Here is a 20,198-nt window from a genome sequence, read left to right as displayed (position 1 = left end):
TTATTGCTACAATTTGATTTTTTCGAATTATCTGATAATTATTACCGTCAAGTTATTAGTGTAAAACATTTAAAAGGGCTCTAATCACATTTTAAAGGAAAGATACGTTTCCTTTTTTGCAATGTTTCCAAGAGTTTCTTTGAATTGTTATAGTGCTTTTCTGTTTTTACTACGTATATGGTACATAATATATGTACATTATACTCGATTTGTAGCTTACTTTTATTCTGTATGATAAATGGTTTATATTACTATATTTCTTACTGAAAAGTAATAAATTTCGGTTAGCTAAGAAATCTCAGTAATCTATAATAGATAAATCTTATATTGGCAGTATTAGTTTTTTCTCTTATTGCTTCCTCTGGTAAGTTATTTTATTAGAATCTATAACTGAATAATGGGCCTTTTGTAATCAATTATGTTTAAGTAATCTACTCTACTTATCTTGTTTGGTCTTCAAACATAAATTTTTAAATTGTGACATTTTTGTGGAAAGCCGAACTAAATTTATTCTGCGCTTTTAATTTGGCATATTAGACAGTTACTTAGTTTATATAGCATTTGTCACGTATTATAAGATTAAAATTTTTAAACAGTATAATATATTAAAGTATAATTGACCCAATTTTGTATAATTTCGTATTTTTTATTTTTTCTCCATGTGTTTTCGCCTGAAGGTTGACAACTAGCATTACATATTTTATTCTGTCACCAGAGGTATCAAGAAGCTTACATTAAAGGCTTAATAAAATAAAAGCTTATCTAATTAACCACTTTATTTTATTTTACAAATATAGTTATTTTATGTTAATATTACACAAAATAACAAATTATAACAAAAGTTTTGTGTGCTCAGCATAAGAAACCACCTTTGACAGTATTTTTCATTTAGAGAACCATCATACACTATATAAATATATAGTATCTTCATCGTATCTTCACTTTAAGTATATCCTGATATAATAAATCTTGACAATTATATTATTGTAATCTTTCATTTTCATTCATGCTTTATCAGAAACTAACCATTTACATCTGCTGTAGTTGATTGAAGGATTAGCTCCAAAGCTCTTTTTTTATTTTCCTCATTAAGGCTAACTTTAGCTTTCTTGACGTTTTTAACGTTGTTTGGATTAGTGTTTATTTCAGTGATTCTTTTTATTGCTTCTAAATGATCAATATTTAGGAAGTTATCTTGGGAACAAGTTGTTAGTTGCTTGTGGTCGATTTTCAATAAGCTTTGTATGGCATATTCGAAGGTTTCAAATATGTGTCTGAAAAAAAAATATATATTAATGTTTTAGTTATCAGTAACATCTAGAACGAATATACTTTTATAATGGGAACATTAAATAACCAAAATAAAGTAGTTTTCTTGGCTGCTGCTAAGAATAAAGTAAGTAGGTATTGAAAATCTATTTATTAATTGGCAAATCACTGTGAATAATTGTTAATATATTTAATTGTATCACTAATTAAATATTTTCTGGTTGTAAATTTTATATTTCTTTTAGATTTTGCCTTTTTCTACTGGTTTAGATATATATTAATCTATTTATCTAATCTAAGTATTATTAATCTACAAACTACAGAGCTTTCAACCTGTTAAATACCTTACTAAACTAGTTAGTACTAAATACAAAGTTTGGAAAAAGCACGTGGATAGAATGCAGGAGATTCTAGTGGGCAAAATAGCAAGAGATAAATTATCAAATGCTAGAAAAATCGAATGTATAAAACAAGAAGCGATACCTAACCTTTTTATAGAACTATTAATCCGTCAATAAATGAGCCGAATTGCTTAGAACTAGGAAGAAAAAAGCAGGAAAAGCTTGATGGCTCCCAGTTAGTTTGCTTGGTAAAAACTTAAAAGAACACTACTGCTACGAATGGAATAACCATCGGGTTTTTACTCACTGTTTATTGTTATCCTTGAGAAATTGTTTTCCAAATTGCTTTATGTAATATAAATTACTAACAGAATATTGCAATTTGGATCTTATTAGAACCACCGTTATGACTGGTATTATTTCTTCGTTGTCAATTACGGGTATTTCAAGCTCTTTATCTAAAAAATCAAAATAGTTAAAGTAAAGTAAAATGTTTTATATATAATACATACAATAAAAAGTGAATCAGAATCATGAGTTCTTAAAAACAAGAATGTACAATATCCTATCCTACTATATAGAGACGTATTACAATGACATTTACTTTGGCCAATCTTTATTAATGTAAACATCCCAAGTACCTGGTTAAAATAGTCCACAGATTTTATCAAAACAATGAAGAAATTATTCCAAATTAGAAAATTCACAAGACAATGATCCATAGTAACCCGAAGAGATATTCAACCTATGTAGTGAATATATAATGGGATTGGTTCTAGATGGGAAAGGAAAAATAAAGGATAAATGCGGATGCAGCAGAGATACGGATCTAGACAAGTAGAATAAAAGAAATGAAAGTCTTCGAAGTCGTCGAAGAATATTGCGGATAAATAATATCATACTGGAGATGGGGAGGATTGAATATAAAAGCACAAAAACCGCTTTCCGCTAAAGTGGGAGGCATAGTTTAGAGATGGCAAAGGCTCGATTTGGACTGTAGCGCCATTGGAGAGAGAGAACGACCTAAATAGTAGTCGAGTCATAAAAGGTCTAGTCAGATGACCACTTTCATTACACAATCACGGATTTTAAGTTCTCTTCTGTGGTTTTATATTCTAAGAAAGGAATAACGACGGTGCATTCATTTATGGCAGCTATCAACAAAGTAATATAGACTAACGTAAATGCCAACATAATAGCGAGTCATATATTACATAATTCGTAACTTAGAACTAATTCAAAGCCTTCAATAGTGTAACATGAGATTAAGAATAATAAACTTAGAAAAAGTTGCAGTTCTATAAAGATATAAACTTTTTTCTAACCTGAATATTTAGATATTAAATTAACTAAAGCACTTTTTAATTCGGCAAATATAATATCATATGTTGTACACAAACAGTTCAGTTTTTCCAGTGGACTATTGTGAGAGTCCCAAAAAGAGAGTTCAACTATCTGAAACAAATATTATAGTTTATAAATATATTATTATAGTTTATAGTTTTGGAGATGCGTAAATAAAACTTATTAAACTAGAAGGAATAAAATCAACGCCAATTAAAATTACATTAAACATTAAACATTACAACATTAAAATCACTTATTGAAATTTTTTAGTGGAGTGGAGATGAATCCACAGGTATAGACTCAAAGACATCAGAATTATAGCAAACTTATACTGAAATTACTCTGCAAGAATACAAGCAACAGACACTTTGTATTTGAAGAGTTTCGGCTTAAATTAAATTTCTCAAAAACAAAATGAATACACAAGTTACACCTACAGAAAGACTTACTACAGAGAACACCCATATAACATGTTGAAAAATAAGTATATTTGGGAATAATCGTTCACAATCAATATAATGTTCTTTCTTCTTCTTCTTTTGGCATCATAACTCTGGATGGGTCTTTGCCTGTCTGGCTATGTCCTTCCATTCGGATCTCTCTTGTGCCCTTCTTCTCCATTGTCTTATGTTCCTTGTTTTCAGGTCGTCTTCCACGTCATCCAACCATCTCGTTCTGGGCCTTCCTTTTTTTCGCCTTCCTATGGGCTTCCATTGTTACATTTTCTTTGTTGTTTTTGTATCGTTTTGTCTCTGCACATGTCCCAGCCATGACAGTCTTTGACTTTTCACAAATCTTACAATGTCATAACCTTCATTTAACTCATTAACCTCGTCGTTTCTCCTGATTCTCCATGTGCCATCTTCCTCTTGTACCGGGCCATATACTTTCCTCAGTATTTTTCTCTCGAATGTCCTGAGTTGGGCTTCATCTTTTTTCGTCATTACCCAAGTTTCACATCCATAGGTTACTACGGGTCTAATCAGTGTTCTGTAGATAGTCATTTTGGTTCTTTTGTCTAATAATTTCGATGTCATCAATCTTTTATTAGCATAGTATGTACGATTCCCGCTGGAAATACGTGCATTAATTTCGCTACTTACGGAGTTCTTCTGATTGATTTCTGTGCCGAGATATGTAAAGGCATCCACTCGTTCGATAGTATAGTTGTCTATTGTGATATTATTTTCATTGTCAGTTATTCTTTTGACTGTCATATACTTGGTTTTTGCTTCGTTTATTTTGAGACCTCTTTTTCTTGCTTCAGGATCAATTTGTTTGAACACTTCCATTAGTCGTGACTTATTCCTACTAATGATGGCTACATCGTCTGCATATGCAGTAATTTGTACTGATTTGGTGTTTATATGACCGGTTATATTGGTTTTTCTGATGACTGCCTCAAGAACTAGGTTGAATAGCATGGTTCATAGGGCATCTCCCTGTCTTACTCCCATGTTGATGTTAAACAGGGGAGTCAGTTCTCCATCTACTCTGACTGCGGCTTTTGAACCCTGCAACGTCATTTTTATAAGGCTGATGTATTTCTTAGGTATACCTAAAGTACAAAGGTCTTCCAGCATTCTGTCTCTTTTTACACTATCAAAAGCTTGTTTAAAGTCTATATACATATTATATAGGTCTATGTCGTATTCATAAGCTTTTTCTTGTATCGTTCTTAGTATGAATATGTTATCTGTAGTGGCTCTATTTGGTCTGAATCCATTTTGATAATCACCAATTATATTTTCGGAGTATTCTAATAATCTATTGTAGATTATACCAGAAAGAATTTTGTATATTACATTTAGCAATGTAATTGGCCTATAATGCTGGCATTCCCTCTTATCTCCTTTTTTATATATTGGCCGTGTCTTCCATCACGGAGATTTTATATTTACAGTAAAGTATCTGGTAATACTGTATTTGTAGAAAGGAGATCTATATATCATAAACAGAAATACAAATGATTTATGATTCTAAGAAAGTCTATTGTTTGTTTCGGGACAATATTTGATATACAATTAGGGTCCAAAAGATTTGTTTTTGATATTTATCAAGTTAACGAGAAATTGGCATGCAGTTGCAGAAAAAATGATCCGAAGTTTCCTTTACAGAATTTGAACGTTGTTCTATCCACTTCATCCATTTTACAGGTATATATACAGTATATCTAAGTCAGAAGTGTCTATTGAGAATACACGTGATTCTTCTTCTTCGCGTGCTATATCAAAATTATCCGACGAAGGCTTGGCGATCTTCTTACACATGGAATAATCGACCAGAAAACCTGTTTTCTTCCTATTCCTCTACGGCTTTTTACTTTGAAGTCCACATTTCCAATGCTTCAATTCTGTTCATACTTGATACTTTTAGTGTTCACACTTCTGCTCCATACAAAAGTACAGATCAAATATAGCACTTAACCATTCTTTGTCTTAGTTCTAAATTGAGATGATTATTGCAAAGAAATGTCTTCATTTTTATAAAAGTGGTTTTAGTCATTCTAGTTGTTCCGTTATGACAGTTCTTAAATATGTAATTTTGTGAATGTTTTTAACTTGGACTTCATTTAATAATTGAAGCTCTGCATCTGAATATGGGTTACGACTAAAAACTACAAATTTTATTTTGTTTGAGTTTATTTTAATGCCAATTTCCTCTCCTACTTCGTAAATACGATCAAGCAGAATTTGTAGACTTTTAATATTTTCTGACAGAATTACTGTATCGTACGCGTATCTAATTACATTAACCCTGTAACCGTCATACATTAAATTGATTGAAATAAAATTCAAACAATTCGTGTACGTGTTTTTAAGCGACTACGAACGTATCAGTTGGGTTGGTATATTATATGCAATTTTTTTATAAAAAGTGGAGTTTAAAAATGATGCCCTCAAGGGTCTCAAGTAACATTGTCCATTAGTGGTATAATAAGAACGTTGCTCCAAAGCAACAGTAACAGTTTGAGGTTAAGTAATTTTTTAGGACTTACAATAGGTAAGGAGAACTACATAAATAAGCAAACATGAACTTTAATACACTTACTTACACAGTTACAAGAAAAAACAAAGATAAAAATTTATGATAAAGAGTTATGAAAATTAAAAAAATAATTCTTGGCTGGTGTAGAACAAAGTCTCATGTCTCATTTTTGACACAGAATTGTCGTGTAGCCATTTTTGCAAAATCGGCATCTTCCTTTTGGCTCATAGATACGCCAGTGTCCTATGTTGTCTTGCATTTATAGTGATGTCATGTGGCCGGCTCTAGGTAGTAGTTTAGTTCAGTGAAGGGCGCCTTTTTTTATTTTACCTGTTTAGTAAAAACATTCAGCTATGCCCATTTTAAAATTTTTTAAAGGTATTAGTTTGACTTTTAGCTCAGCATATTGATGTTTATATACTAGCCAGGCGTTGACAACACACATATCTAATAGATATATAAAAATATCATGGTACCATCGTCTAGCCCTGCTAGGACTGCGGTGTAATCCTAAAAGAGAATTAGATTTATCCACACCTCCCGTGTGTCGGGTATACTGTTTTATTATGACAGAGCAAGGAACATAGCTTTTTGTTGGGAATGTTTATCATATCGCTTTATATGAGTTATGGAATGGTTACAGGCTCGATTCCACAATGAGTACTAGCTAATAATACACATTTGTTATCATACCCTTTTACCAGAATTACCCCCTCGTGAGAGTCAGATTTATAGACATAGCCTATAGGTCGCTTTTATCTGTTCTAAATTTTCCTAAGCTGTAAATTCCAAAGTTAGTTTTAAAAATGGATGCAATGGTAGGCTGCTAAAATAATTGTCAAAAAGTACCACCGTCTGTTCTGGATTTAGAATGGTTTTATACAGAGCCACAACAATACCGGGACCAACACCTAACTCCTTTTCTATACCTGTCAATTTGTTAGAGGTATCTGCTAACTGGTCAAACGTAAACGCATGATAAGCTATGAAGTCTGTGATGATGCCCGAAACAGTTGCTTTTACAAACAGTTTAAAACCCCATTTGTGTGGTTTATTTTTTATATATTATCTAAGATTCTAAGAATATTTATTGCCAATGTGGAACTTTGACAATTTGTTCTAATTTTTTCTATTAGGGCCTTATTTTGAAAAATCGGTCTTTAGTACCTTTAGTACATATGTATTTGGGGAAAGTTGAGAATTATCAGCAAAATGTAAGTATCTTCTAATTTTAGTAAAACGTCGTAAAGGCAATATGTCTGCTATTTTGTCAATTCGAGTATTTCTGGCCCAATAATTACTTATAACAGGCAGCTTTATAATGCTCATAAGTAAGAGTTATGAAAATATATTCTGTAAGTTCTGCATTAGTTAGTTGTAGAGTGGAACCTGTTTTTTTCAGTCGAATAAATATTATTAGTTTGGTGCACAATATCAGCCATTATGTTCAAAGAAAAAACTGTGTGACATATGTCAGTACTGATAAAATTTCAATTATTTCAGATAATTCAGTTATTTCAGATATATCTGGAACATAATTTGTAGGCATGTCTTCTTTTAACCAAGTATATGTTACTACTGGTTTTAGCAGGAGAGAGATTCTCTCCTCATCTTGTTTACTACTTTTTTTGTGACTGATAATGTTTCTGCTCCATAATTGAGTACACCCTTGTCAAAGGTTTTCCTTTTGAGGCATATGGATAGGCCCAGGTATCTTATGTGACGTGGGAGTATTATAATATGTAAGCAACATATTATATTTTAGGTTTATGATAATATTATTAAAAGAAATGGAAATCCATGTTGCTTTCATAGACTTTCATGATTGAAAAAGTGAACATAACTTTTTTAGCCGTATTATAATTAAATTGCTACATCTGATTCACTACTGGGAATGACAGTAAGAAAACTTCTATCTGACGGGCTGTATTTTTATTAATAATAGGATTTAATGTATATTATAAGTATACTTACCGCTGCGGTATAAGGAACTGAACAGTAGGAACTATCATTTTGTTCGACAAGAAAATTTTGGTTTTTGCATAAAGTCATTGACGTTTCATATACTCGCAAATCGCTTTCAGTACAACTGGCTCGTACTACTGGTTTTAAATTGTCCCAAAGCAGGTTGTAAACAACGCTAAAATAAAACAGTTATTTATTTACTTATTAAGCTCGTTCTAAAATTGGTTCCTTGTGGCATGTTTGAGTTAAATATTATAACTATTATATAATAAATAAAAATATTAAAAATATTCTGAAACTGTTTTTTTTGTAGCATGTCTAATTTAAAAAATTATTTTATATGAGATACCACAATTGATTGTAATGACAACTGCATTTACATTGTTTTGATGTTTCTATTTCCAATCTAGAAATCGTGTTCAAAAAAATTGTTAAATTTAGAAATTAGACTTAAGAAATTTAGAATTAACTTCTAAATAATTATGAATTAGAGTTTTTTTTGTAGCATAGACTTTCGTCATTCAGGCAGTCTCATGAATTAGAGTTGAATGACAAAAATATTGACATTTTACTTACCTGGCTTCGATCTTGTAGGAAAATAGTCATATACTCCAGGAAACAAAGCATTTAAAAATCAAAAAATTACTGGGCGCTATTTTTCAACGGGAATATCTTGGGGAAATCGATCGAGAAAAGGCGTTTCTGGGTATCGACATTTTTTACTATTACTGCAACTTTTTTCATTCATTTCAATATTGTGAAAAAACTACGCGTTGGAGATGAAAACGTTCAACAGATGACTTTCTTGAAAATACTTTTGAATTTAAAATGAGTTGCTAAATTAATAAATGGTAATAAACAATAATAAAATATATATTGCAAATCAAACCCAAAAGTAAGCATTTTTTATTAATTGTTTAAAATTATTCAAATAAACAATAAAAATATTTAAAACACATTTCATAATGTGAGAGAATTGTATCCCATTTGAGAGAAAAAAGGTCATTTTCAAATGGATCTACATGTGCTTCGTCAATTGATCATCATCATCATCATCATTATCACTGGCTCGACAACCCTTTTTGGGTCTTGGCCTGTTCCAGGATTCTTCTCCATTCTGATCTGTTTCGTGCTTTTTTTCTCCAGTTTTTTTATTTTTAAGGTTGTTATATCATTTTCTATTTGTTCTAAGTATCTCAGTTTCGGTCTTCCTCTTGTTCTTTTTCCTACTGGCATCTGTTTGAATATTTTGTTTGGTATTTCGCCTTCTTCCATTCTTTCTACATGTCCTATCCAACGCAGCCGTCCTATTTTAATGAATGTTATAATATCCGGATCCTGGTATTCGTCAATTGATAGAAGGGGTTTTTGGTCTCGTTATCTTCGAAAGATTTTTTTATGTTTTTAAAAAAGTATATATAATTTTTCATTGTGTCCTTATAAATAATTGATGCGAAACACGTACAAAACATTAAAATTAAAAACCCCATAGTTTGTAAACATTAAGAGCTGAAATTTAGGCAGTTTCTCAATAAAATTTTAGTAATTTCACAAAAACACATCTTTTTTTTTCATGAAAAAGTGTTTTAAGTGTAATGGGTTTCAGGGGACACCCCTCTTGTTTAGCATATTTACAGCAGACGTTCCAAGAACACACGAAACACTAATCAGATTTTATGCAGACGATACTGCAATCGCGGCAAAACACAATAACCTGGATATAGCTGTAAGAAATCTACAGACAATAATGGATATTATAGAAGAATGGAGTATCCAATGGAAAATAGCAATAAATCCAGAAAAGACTCAAGTGGTCATCTTCAAAATGAAAAGAGATAACTAAGAAGAAAAGCTAACAGTGCAAGACAGACCAATCAAATAGAAAAACAAAGCTAAATTATTAGAAGAATTATTAGACCAAGGTCTAATATTCACACCACATGTTAATGCGCCAGTCCAGAAAACAACAACGGCCATAGCCGCAATCAGAGGACTCACAGGAAGAAAAGCAAATTAGCTATGAAAACAAAACTAAAACTCATAAACAGAATCATACTACCAATAATTACATATTCATAGCTTGCATGGAGACATACAAGTCATAGCAACAAAAAGAAGATTCAAGCAGCACACAACAACTTAGAAGAGAAGCTGCAAACGTACCCAGATACGTCGCTGAACAGTTCCTATTCAGAGACCTAAAACAAATAAGGGTACTGGATATGATGGAGAAAAAAGCCAGAACAAAATTCGCTGAGCTACAAGACCAGCGAAACTGGATCCTGCAAGAGATATTAATGTATGATGTGTATCATGTATGGAAGCACAGAAGACCTAAACAGCAAATATTAGCAAACATATAATAAGGTCTAGATAATCGTAGCTCTATCACATGAGGACAACGCGCTCAACTTTAGCAACGTAGTGTATTTATTAATCTTAATTTTATATGTTTCAGACAGTCCTCAACAAATCTAAAAAAACACAAAAAACGGCTTTGGCCACCAAAAAAAATTATCAAACACTAACAAGAGGGGCAAGCCACACAAAAATATTAATAAAACCCAAAAATCGGGCAAAGGGGTCCCACATCCTTGAACGCCGAGTCACCGAACTGGGCGTAGCCCAGAGACCCAAGGTTTTCGGTAGGTAGGATTTCGGATGGTAGTTTTTGTAACTAGGATTCCCACATGTTAAGGACTTTGCTGATAAGAGAGCCTTTATAGCGCATGATAGTGCTATCGGAAGTAAGTGGATGGTCTGAAGCATTGGAGCGGGGTGGAGTGATTCCTGTTTACACGAGTTAATTCTCCTCGCCCCAATGAATTGTATCCACCTAATGTCATTCTTAAGAGGTGTGCAAGTCTCTCAGGATGCTAAACACTATTGCTTGTTTGCTTGCCGTAGTTAATCAGGTGTGCTAATTGTGAATCTGTGCTTAGTTTTTTTTCCAACATGTTAAGATTTCAGAGAGAGCGTGTTTGAAATTTTTCATAGAATCTGACAAAAATACTAAGAAAATATTTATTGAATCTATATAATAGGAAATTACATTGCAAAATTGAGTTATTTATAAAAAACAATGCAGTATAATCTAAAGTTGGGGAATGGTTTTTTTTTTAATAAAATCGTTCTCTTTTTTCCGTGAAAACTGCGTTTTGTAGTATTCCCTTTTTGGTGAGCGAGTTCCTCCAACAAATAATAAGCTCCAATATATATTATATTGATACTTATTTTTATTAACCTTGTAATCATTTCAACCCCTAAAAATAATTTAGATTAAAATATTAATATTAAATATTAATTGATTAATAAAAATTTCCTTTCTATTGGTTTACTAATTTTAACAAGTTTCCAGAATGTTAATTATGCATATAATAAACTTAATTACATTTTAAATGAAAAACTGAAATTTCATTGATAAACTACCCAAACAGCTCTTAATCTTTTTATAAATAATTGCGCTGTGAATTAAAAAAAATTAGTATATCCGGTTCTCTGGTTCGTTCAAACTTCTTTTTTTTTGAGATAGGATTTTCATAATGTTTTAGATGGTGTTTTGTTTTTTTTTCTAAAGGTTAGAACGGCGCAGATAATTTTAATGTTGTATTTAAATCTGCATCAATGATTTATTTATAAGTAAACAATTAAAAAGTAACCCATTAACTCTTATCCGGGCAACACATTTTACTTACGTAATTTTTTATTAAAGTTTAATTTAAATTGTCCAGATTTTGTGAAAATTGCTTAAACTACCAGGCCATTTTATTTGAAAAGAGGGGTTGATGTTTACGCATACCCTGGAAAAAGATTACGGTGTTGTTGCCTTTTATTATTGTGTGTAAACTTGTCTGAAAAAACATTATGGTAATAAACAGCTCATGTATAAAATACCGACAAAACCAATCTTTACAAAATGAATAAAACTCATAAGTCAGAAGAATATTATTATTTTACTTTTACAAATTAATACTTTTTTATTTTTTTTTAATATGCTGTACAATTTCTCTCCTCTAATTTAGATTGTCTTGATCATATCCATAATCCATTGTGTTACTTAGTGGTGGCTCCATCTGCAAATCACAGCCCACACTTGATTTATTTTTAGTTCGTGTATCGTAACGACCCCTTAATCATTAATGGGTTAATATACTTTTAAAAAACATGTAAACTTAATACCTTACGAAGATAACGAGACCAAAAAACCCTTGTAAGTATTGACAAAGCACCTGTACAGCCAATTTCGGGTCCATCTTCTGCACATAATATAGTAATTACCTACATCATAAACAATTGAATAACATGCTAACTTTCGGGTTTAATTTTAATATTTTTTTCGTTTATAAACATTTTTTAAATTATAAAATCTATTTTTACAAGCAAGTATTTCCGTAGTTTTTTCGAGGATTGCTTAGTTTTTTCACAATATTGAAATGACTGAAAAGAGTCACTTTTTGGTTAAATAAAAATACCGTGAAGCAGTAAAAATTTTGATACCCACGATTTTTTTATTCACCCGTTTATTTCATTTGAAAAATAGAGCTCAGTAATTATTCAATTTTTCAAGTAATATCGCCTTTTTTTTCTTTGGTTTTATTTTAGTGTACTCACCAATGTATGGAATTAAATATGCTAATGTCTGAAGTTTTACCGAAGAAGTTTTCTTGCAGCACCTCGATAAGATTATCCAAATCTTCACATATTGCTGTTAGATCGTATTCCGATTTAAATTTCCATTGGCAAATAAAATTCTCCACATCGTTAACAATATTTTTGTTTGAATTGTTGGCTTCTAAAAACTGTTTGGCCCTAAAACAAAACAAAAACTATAATATAATAGTCTCCCGTTAAAACAAAAACTATAATACAATAAATAAAACAAAAATCGAATTTTTGTATTATGATTAATATATTAGTAATATCAATTAATATAAACATATATATATATATATATATATATATATATATATATATATATATATATATATATATATATATAATCGAAAATAAAATAAATTTTTATTTTAAAAATACCATATGATAAATATGGTACATATATGGAAAAACAATTCAGGATTATTTAGAAAGTAAGAGAGTATTGTTTAAAATTTTACAAATAATAATACATGGTTTTGTAGTAGATAAGAATTCAAAATTAATGTTTGATATATAATGGGTTGTATATTATTTTCTTCGAAGGTAATGCTATGAATAGATGTTATCTTTTACAAAGAGGCATTTGCCTGTAGCAAAACAAAAATAAGCTTAGTAGATATCATATCCTCTTAATTGGGGGAAAACCCAATTACAGTAAACACGCTTGATTTCTTGAAATTTAAAATTTGAAGTATGATAGTGGGATGAATGGTGGGCTGGAAAGTGGGGAGAATAGGACAGTCGACTTAAAAATTGAACCAGGAGATTCGGATCATTGGGTTTTTAAGAGCGAGAACGAAAAGTCCACTTTGAGAACAGTGTGTATAAAACAAGTATAAGTTTTTGTGTGTGAGTTTAAGTTGGTGGGCAGAATAGTTGTAGATGAATCAAGATCTACACTAACTAGTTTCCTATTTCGCAAGTAAGATTGGGACCAATTCAAAGAAATACCTTGAAATCCGTAGGAATGTTGTTCTTTATCAAAATGTCGTGATTTACACAATCAAAAGCTTTGGCATAGTCACAAAAAACAGTGGCAATGTAAAGAATATTGTTTAGTGCTTGGTAAATCTCATGTTGTAACGAAATATTTTGCCTACCACCTAGGTTATCATTATGGGGGTTGAAAGTTGGGGACAGAAGTTACTATGGGTGGAGATAGGACAAGCAAAATAAACCATACTTATTCGAACGGCACTCAGGGTTTATTTGGAGAGGTGGGGTCGTGGATAAGTTGAATGGCAAGGGGATTGGATTGGGGCAACTACAAAAATGAAACAAAGGGGTACTTACATGAATCTCCTGGAACAAATAGACAGACAAAACAATAGGAAGGACCTTAAGAAATTTAAAATGGACGCCGCTTCGAGGTGCCAAATTATAACGATTACAACAATTAGTTGTAACTATTGAAATAATTATTAGAAATAAAAAAATGGTTAGGAGACTTTTCTAAAATAAAAAGACAAAATGGTTCAGACAAATAAATTAAACATTTATGTCTCAACACAAACAGTTACAAAATACAGATGGCATAAAAAAATACTATATTAATAGTTACAGAGATTTATACCAAAATAATGAAGAAGAAAAAACTTACATATGTCCTATTCATTTACAAACTCTGTTGCTAAAAAACTTACAAATGTTAGTGGGCTATAAACTATGGCAAATAAAAAATTAGTGCAAATAAAAAATTATCTTTTTAAATAATGAAAGCAATTATTATTATTAAAAAAAATATCTGTCTTTACTTTAAAATTAAACACATACGTATAATATATTTTCCAATTGAACTTCCTAAGTGTTGCAATTACTGCCTAGATTAAATTGTATTGTAAGCTCATAGTTCAAAGTTTGTTAGTATGATAGAAACAATAACCTCTGTGCTGAGGTATACATTATTTGTGAGATTGGAAATTGGGGATTTGATCTCATTTGAGCGTAGTCTATTATAGAAAGTTACCTAACCAACATATATATATACTATAATTGGTAGTAGCTGTCAATAAAACCATAATTTTTACTCCACAACTTCAACATTTTATTGTATTTACCATCGTCGATCGAGAAGAAGCGGACAAAGGGGATTACAAAACGGTTCGATCCCTATAACTACAATCGAATCTGTCCGTTGAGACCTGGACCCCAGCAGAGAGACAAAAATCAAGAATAAATCCCATGGAGATGAGATTAAGGAGATAAAGTGTTCGAAATTCGAGTGCAAGGAAAAACCAAGACAGGAAGATCAAGAGCTAGATGAATAGAGGGTGTGAGGAAGGAAGTTTTAAAGAAGGGTTTAGTAGATGTAGTTTAGTAGTTTTAGGAGAACCACTACAAAATGAAACACAAGACAGGAAAACCTGAAGACAAATATGCAGAGCTCAATCCAAACCACCTTACACCCAAAGGTAAAAAGGCTTAAGACTAAATAAGTTACAATAATTAATAATGACTGTGAGCACAGTTGCTCGGTTGTATAGTAACTTTCAGCCACTTCCAATCGAAGTCAAAATTAAAACTAAACCCAAATTAATGAAACGTGTTCAAAAACAGATTAATAAATTTACTGTACATTTGGAACTGAGTTCAGTGAACAGAGTATATTTACGCCTATCACAGAGACAGCGGATACCAGAAAAGTGAAAAATCATTGCTAGATGTCGCTGGATGAACATTTTTAAAGATAATAAATAATATATGAAAAACCTAATGTAAAGTGATATTTTACAATAATAGTTATAATCAAAGCGTACTTACTTGAAAAATGTAGGCATATTTAAATATTCCATTTTGTTCAGAGATCATTAAAACACAAACCCGCAATCAAAGGTATTCTAATACATCACGATTATTTTTATTATCTTTGTTATCAGATAAGGCATTTGAATGACGTAAAATGTAAAGATCTACTAAATTACGTATCTATTTAGACTTTTTTATATTGTTATTATTTTATTTTCGGAAACTTTTTCTTTAAGTGGCATCTCCATCAATGGAGGTTGGCAACAATTTCGGTGAACCGTATACGATTCGTCGACAATACTGTATGTGAAGTCCTGCCCAATGATGGCTATTCCCCCATCAGGATTACTGCCTACTGCCAGGTCCCCCGTGGTCCTCTTTTTTCCTCCTGTGAGTAGTTTTGGGAATATCTCTGTTGTCATTATACCGACTTTCATGGTCTAAGCCTCTACTGCAGCGTTTATCAGACTTATTTTTCTGTGGCCCGGTTATTTTTGTGTTTATCCTTCGTAACTCACTATTTTTTCTTCCTACCCTGGTGTGTGTATGAACAAGAAAACATATTTAAATATTTATTATAGTCTTATGTATTTTAATAAAGAATCATTAACTTAAAATGTAGCATAACAAAATGGAAATCAAATACTTTTTTAATGAGAAGTATGCAGTTGTTTTAGGTTAACTAAAAACTTCACGTTTGGAGGAAAAGATTATCCTCATCCCACGTTAATTTTATCCTCAAGTCTGATATGACTTCCAAACGGTGGTAGGTCGTAACAAAAGGAATTAGAAACTTCGTTGTTTTTTGTCCTAAAACTGGCTACTTCTGGAGGCAAAAATCTATCAGTGGTATTTTGTCAAATATGGTGTTCCTTTAAAGCCGCTGAAATCTCGTTCAAGAATGAATTTACGTTATATTTTTTTTTGTATTTGTGTTAGCTTTCTAAAAGCTTCGTAATTTCCTGCTTCCACGCGACGTATCCACAAATTAAGTTTTTTTATTGCAGCTTCCATCTTCTCTTGTACTTTACAGTTACATTGCTACCTTGTAATGTCATATTTAAATTGTTCAAGAACTCAAAAATATCATAAAGATAGATCACATATTAAACAATTGACATCATGAAAACTGTCTTCAAATTGAAATATTGCATCTCTAGCCGTTTGTGAATGTTATTCTAATAATATTGAAATTTCTTCCTTCAATTTAATAAGTCTTTTTAAAACATTTCCTTTTGATAGCCAACGCACTTCGCAGTGTAAAAGAATATGTTCATGTTCACTTCCCATTTCTTTGCGTAAAGCAGAGAATACTCTTGAAATCAGTGGGCGAGATTTTATGAAGTTTATAAGTTTTACACACTCTTGCAAAGATTCGGTTAAAAGCAGTGGCTTTTTTTGACAGCTAAAGCCTCTAAAGACTCTGTGGATGCTACAATGCACCCAAACACATTCTGGTGTTACGGTTTTGATCATCGGAAAAAGTTAAGTACGAGCGCCTGCCATTGCCCGTGCTACATCGCTACTTAGTCCCACACATTTATTCCATTATTAATGTAGCTATCAATCAGATAAAACATTTCTTCAGCCGTTGTCTTTTTTGACAAAGATTTACAAAATAGAAATTCTTCGTGAATACTATTTTCAAAATCGCATCTTATAAAACACATTAGATTAGCATTATTTGATATGTCTGTACTTTTACCAACAGCAAGGAAAAATAGTTGCACTCTTTTAAGTGACCTATAATAGTATCTTTAATATTATCTGCCATCTTCACAATCCTACGCTTCACTGATAGAACCAGCGAATTCACTTGCTTTTTCTGCTTTTTATCACATATCCGAGATGCTACTATTTCATTGCTGGAACTATTATTTTCTTGGCAATTTTGTGAGGATAACCAGTTTCAGTAATTTATTTTGATAGTTCACCATTATGGTGCAGTAATACGTTACCTAGATGAGGAATATCATGTTGGATGGAATGCACGACGAGGTACGATAGAATGGCCAGCTCGGTCACCGGACCTCACACCATTAAATTTTTTTGTGGGGATACTTGAAATCTAAAATTTACGCTATAGCACCCGACAATATTGATATTTTGAAACAACGAATTGTTGAAGAATGTAGGACAAAATCCACTGATACATTTGAACGAGTACGTCAAGAGTTAGGATGCATTACTGTCAGGAAGTAGATGGAGCACATTTTGAACGCTTACTAAAATAACTGGTTGTTAAATATTTATTAATTAAATAGGAAGCTACAATTTTGATCTTTATTTCATTTATTCATCAAAATGAGCCTAAACTCAAACAAAATTATTATGACTGAATAGGTATTTTCAATACCTTTTAAACGAGGTACCATTTGCCATAAGGTTCCATTTAAAATTATCAGTCACAGTGGCGCTGTAAAGTCATCTGTCACTATTACGTCACCTGTTATGACTAGTTGAGAAGTCTACGTCTGTTTATTACCTCCCTCAATATTTCACTATTATAACAATAACCGTTCAAAGGATACGAGAGGGGAACGGACTATTGACTAGCGCTGTATGAGGTTATACATAGAATATGAAGACAAGAGAAAATGCTAGAGATATAGGAAAATATTCTTGATGTGTTGTAGATAAATACTTAGCGGTATATCGGAGAATCATCGGAGAATATCAGTCTTGATTTAGGCAAGGAGGATCAACTATTAGTCAACTATTCACAGTTAAGCAGTTCAGCAAAGCCTCGGAACATGACATAGACGTCTATAATATTTTCGTCTAATTTAATAGGAATATGACTTCATAAAGAGGGCACACACTTATACAAAATATTAAATAAATTTAAAACACCATCCAAACTAGTTAGGTTCATCCGAATGAAGATGACGGACACAGGGGCTCAGATTCCGATACAACATAATGTGACAGACTCATTTCAAGTAACACAATGATTAAAGCAGGATTATGGACTGATACTAACACTGTTTAATTTAGCACTGGAAGACGTACTTGGAATCACATCAGAAGGTAGAAACAACATACTTATCAATAAATCAGTCCAACTGGCAGCATATGCAGATGCTGCTAATGCGTATACGAAACTTAAATCACATGCTTAACAAATAGGTCTGTCAATAAACACAAAAAAGACTAAACTTCTAGTACAAAACCAATCGGAGACAGGGACACGACCCTACCTGACAGTTGACAACTTAGAAAAAGTAGATATTTACGAATCGATTTAGAAATCGAACAATCATAATGCTTCTTAGCAGAAGCTCTGTTTCATGATTATTACTGCTCCGAGCTTTCGATATCCTCTCTGATGTCTTCTTCAGGGCTTCCGACGTCTTAGTCTCCCGGAGTAACAATCGACGCGCTTCGAAGCTTGTTGAGTATAATACATATTAATTTTTGTAATAGTATTAAACTTTTAGTTTAAATATATATACAGGGTGGTCCTTAAGTAATTGTACAAAAAGAAACAGTAGATTCATCACTTTAAAATATTACGATTTAATCCAACTGACTTTAAAAAAATGTTGATATTTAGAAAGATACAGGGTGTTAAGTAGAAATTTAAAATTTAATTTTTCACTATAACCTTTACGTTCGTAAATATTTATAAATTTATAAAAATATATAAATAAATATTTATAAAAACTGAATTCTATGAGGAATTATAATTTGACGCAGTCTTTGATGTAGCTGATAGGGGGCGTGGTATAAATTTTCACCTAACTTTTTTACTCTTTAAGTTAGCGCTACTTTTGTAAAAAAATATTAGAGATAAAATATTTAAACAAAAAAGGTATTCTTCCTAATAACTTCAAAACTCAACAGTTTTCGAGAGAATCGCATTTTATAAATCAGCTGCATAATGATTCTTAGATGTGATATTTTTACGGTAACGCACTGAATACCCGTGGATAAGCATAACTAATATTTTATTTGTATAAAAACAACTTAAAAATGTTAACGTAATATAAAATGCTTTTTTATGGCTGCTTAATGTCTTCGTAGCGAAGCTTGTATCTTTTTCTTTAGGTGCCGTGTCCGTATTCAGACGTTGGCCGTCATCATGTTTACACTTTTCTGAAACCTTTTCCTATCGCTTCTATAAGTTTCTATACTGGCCTTATATTACTTTTTCTCTATGGTAAAATTATGAGGTGAGTGTCAGGGAACAAGCGCCACGAGATGACGTCAAGTTATGTATTTAGGATGAAAGACACCAGGGTTCCAAAAAAAAAATATTAAATGCAAAAATGTCGAGAAAGCGACCTATTGCAAGGCAAAGAAAGCGATGGAAGAATGATGACTCTGTCGGAGGCATCTATAAAGAAGCTGGAGGCTTTTGAGATGCGGTACTGCAAACGGAAGCTGTTTTCGCACAACGAAAAGTGCTTATATTGATCAAAAAACGTAAATTGGAGTACTTTGGACATACTATGCGGAACTAGCGGGATATATACAGGTGGAACACTTATAAATACCATAAGCATCAAAGTATTATAAGCAAACAGTATCAATAAGATATAACTTGAAAACGAACAAAAAAAGCACTGGACGGAAAGCACGGAAAAAAGAATTTACATATTTATGAATATCCATTAGTTTGGAACCAGTTAGCTAATAGCCTTACTAGTTAACTAATAAAGTGTCTTCTTTAGTCTGTAAGAATGGTACTAATAGAAAACAAGGCAACCGCGTAGTTTTAAATAAATACGAACTAAAAATCACACAAAAGTAATTAACAAACATAATTTTACTCACTTTAGAAGATCCATTTATAAATAGTATTTTCTAGCTACCGTAATGTTATGCACCAGTTATAAAATCGATTGTTATGCAATAGGATTAGGTGCAATAACAAACAGGTGG

At 31.7% G+C, this 20,198-nt stretch overlaps 1 protein-coding gene across 2 annotated transcripts; it reads right to left on the bottom strand.

The window, feature by feature from the left end:
* Positions 1 to 992: 992 nt before the first annotated feature.
* Positions 993 to 20,158, bottom strand: LOC140441470 (uncharacterized). 2 transcript variants are annotated; one of them, XM_072532206.1, is made up of 6 exons: positions 20,091 to 20,158; positions 12,522 to 12,719; positions 7,920 to 8,085; positions 2,936 to 3,065; positions 1,918 to 2,068; positions 993 to 1,274 (listed from the first exon to the last, which is right to left on the bottom strand). In XM_072532206.1, exons 1-6 carry the CDS (start codon positions 20,102 to 20,104, stop codon positions 1,022 to 1,024), a joined length of 912 nt encoding a protein of 303 aa, XP_072388307.1. In that variant the 5' UTR covers positions 20,105 to 20,158; the 3' UTR covers positions 993 to 1,021. The 2 variants fall into 2 exon arrangements, with proteins under 2 accessions (XP_072388307.1, XP_072388306.1); XM_072532205.1 differs by lacking the exon at positions 20,091 to 20,158 and adding an exon at positions 15,327 to 15,424.
* Positions 20,159 to 20,198: the final 40 nt, after the last annotated feature.

Source organism: Diabrotica undecimpunctata, chromosome 5 (assembly GCF_040954645.1).
Source record: "Diabrotica undecimpunctata isolate CICGRU chromosome 5, icDiaUnde3, whole genome shotgun sequence".
Lineage (NCBI taxonomy): Eukaryota > Metazoa > Arthropoda > Insecta > Coleoptera > Chrysomelidae > Diabrotica > Diabrotica undecimpunctata.
The sequence above is the reverse complement of the archived record's forward strand: the minus strand, read 5'-3'. Positions and strand labels throughout refer to the sequence as shown.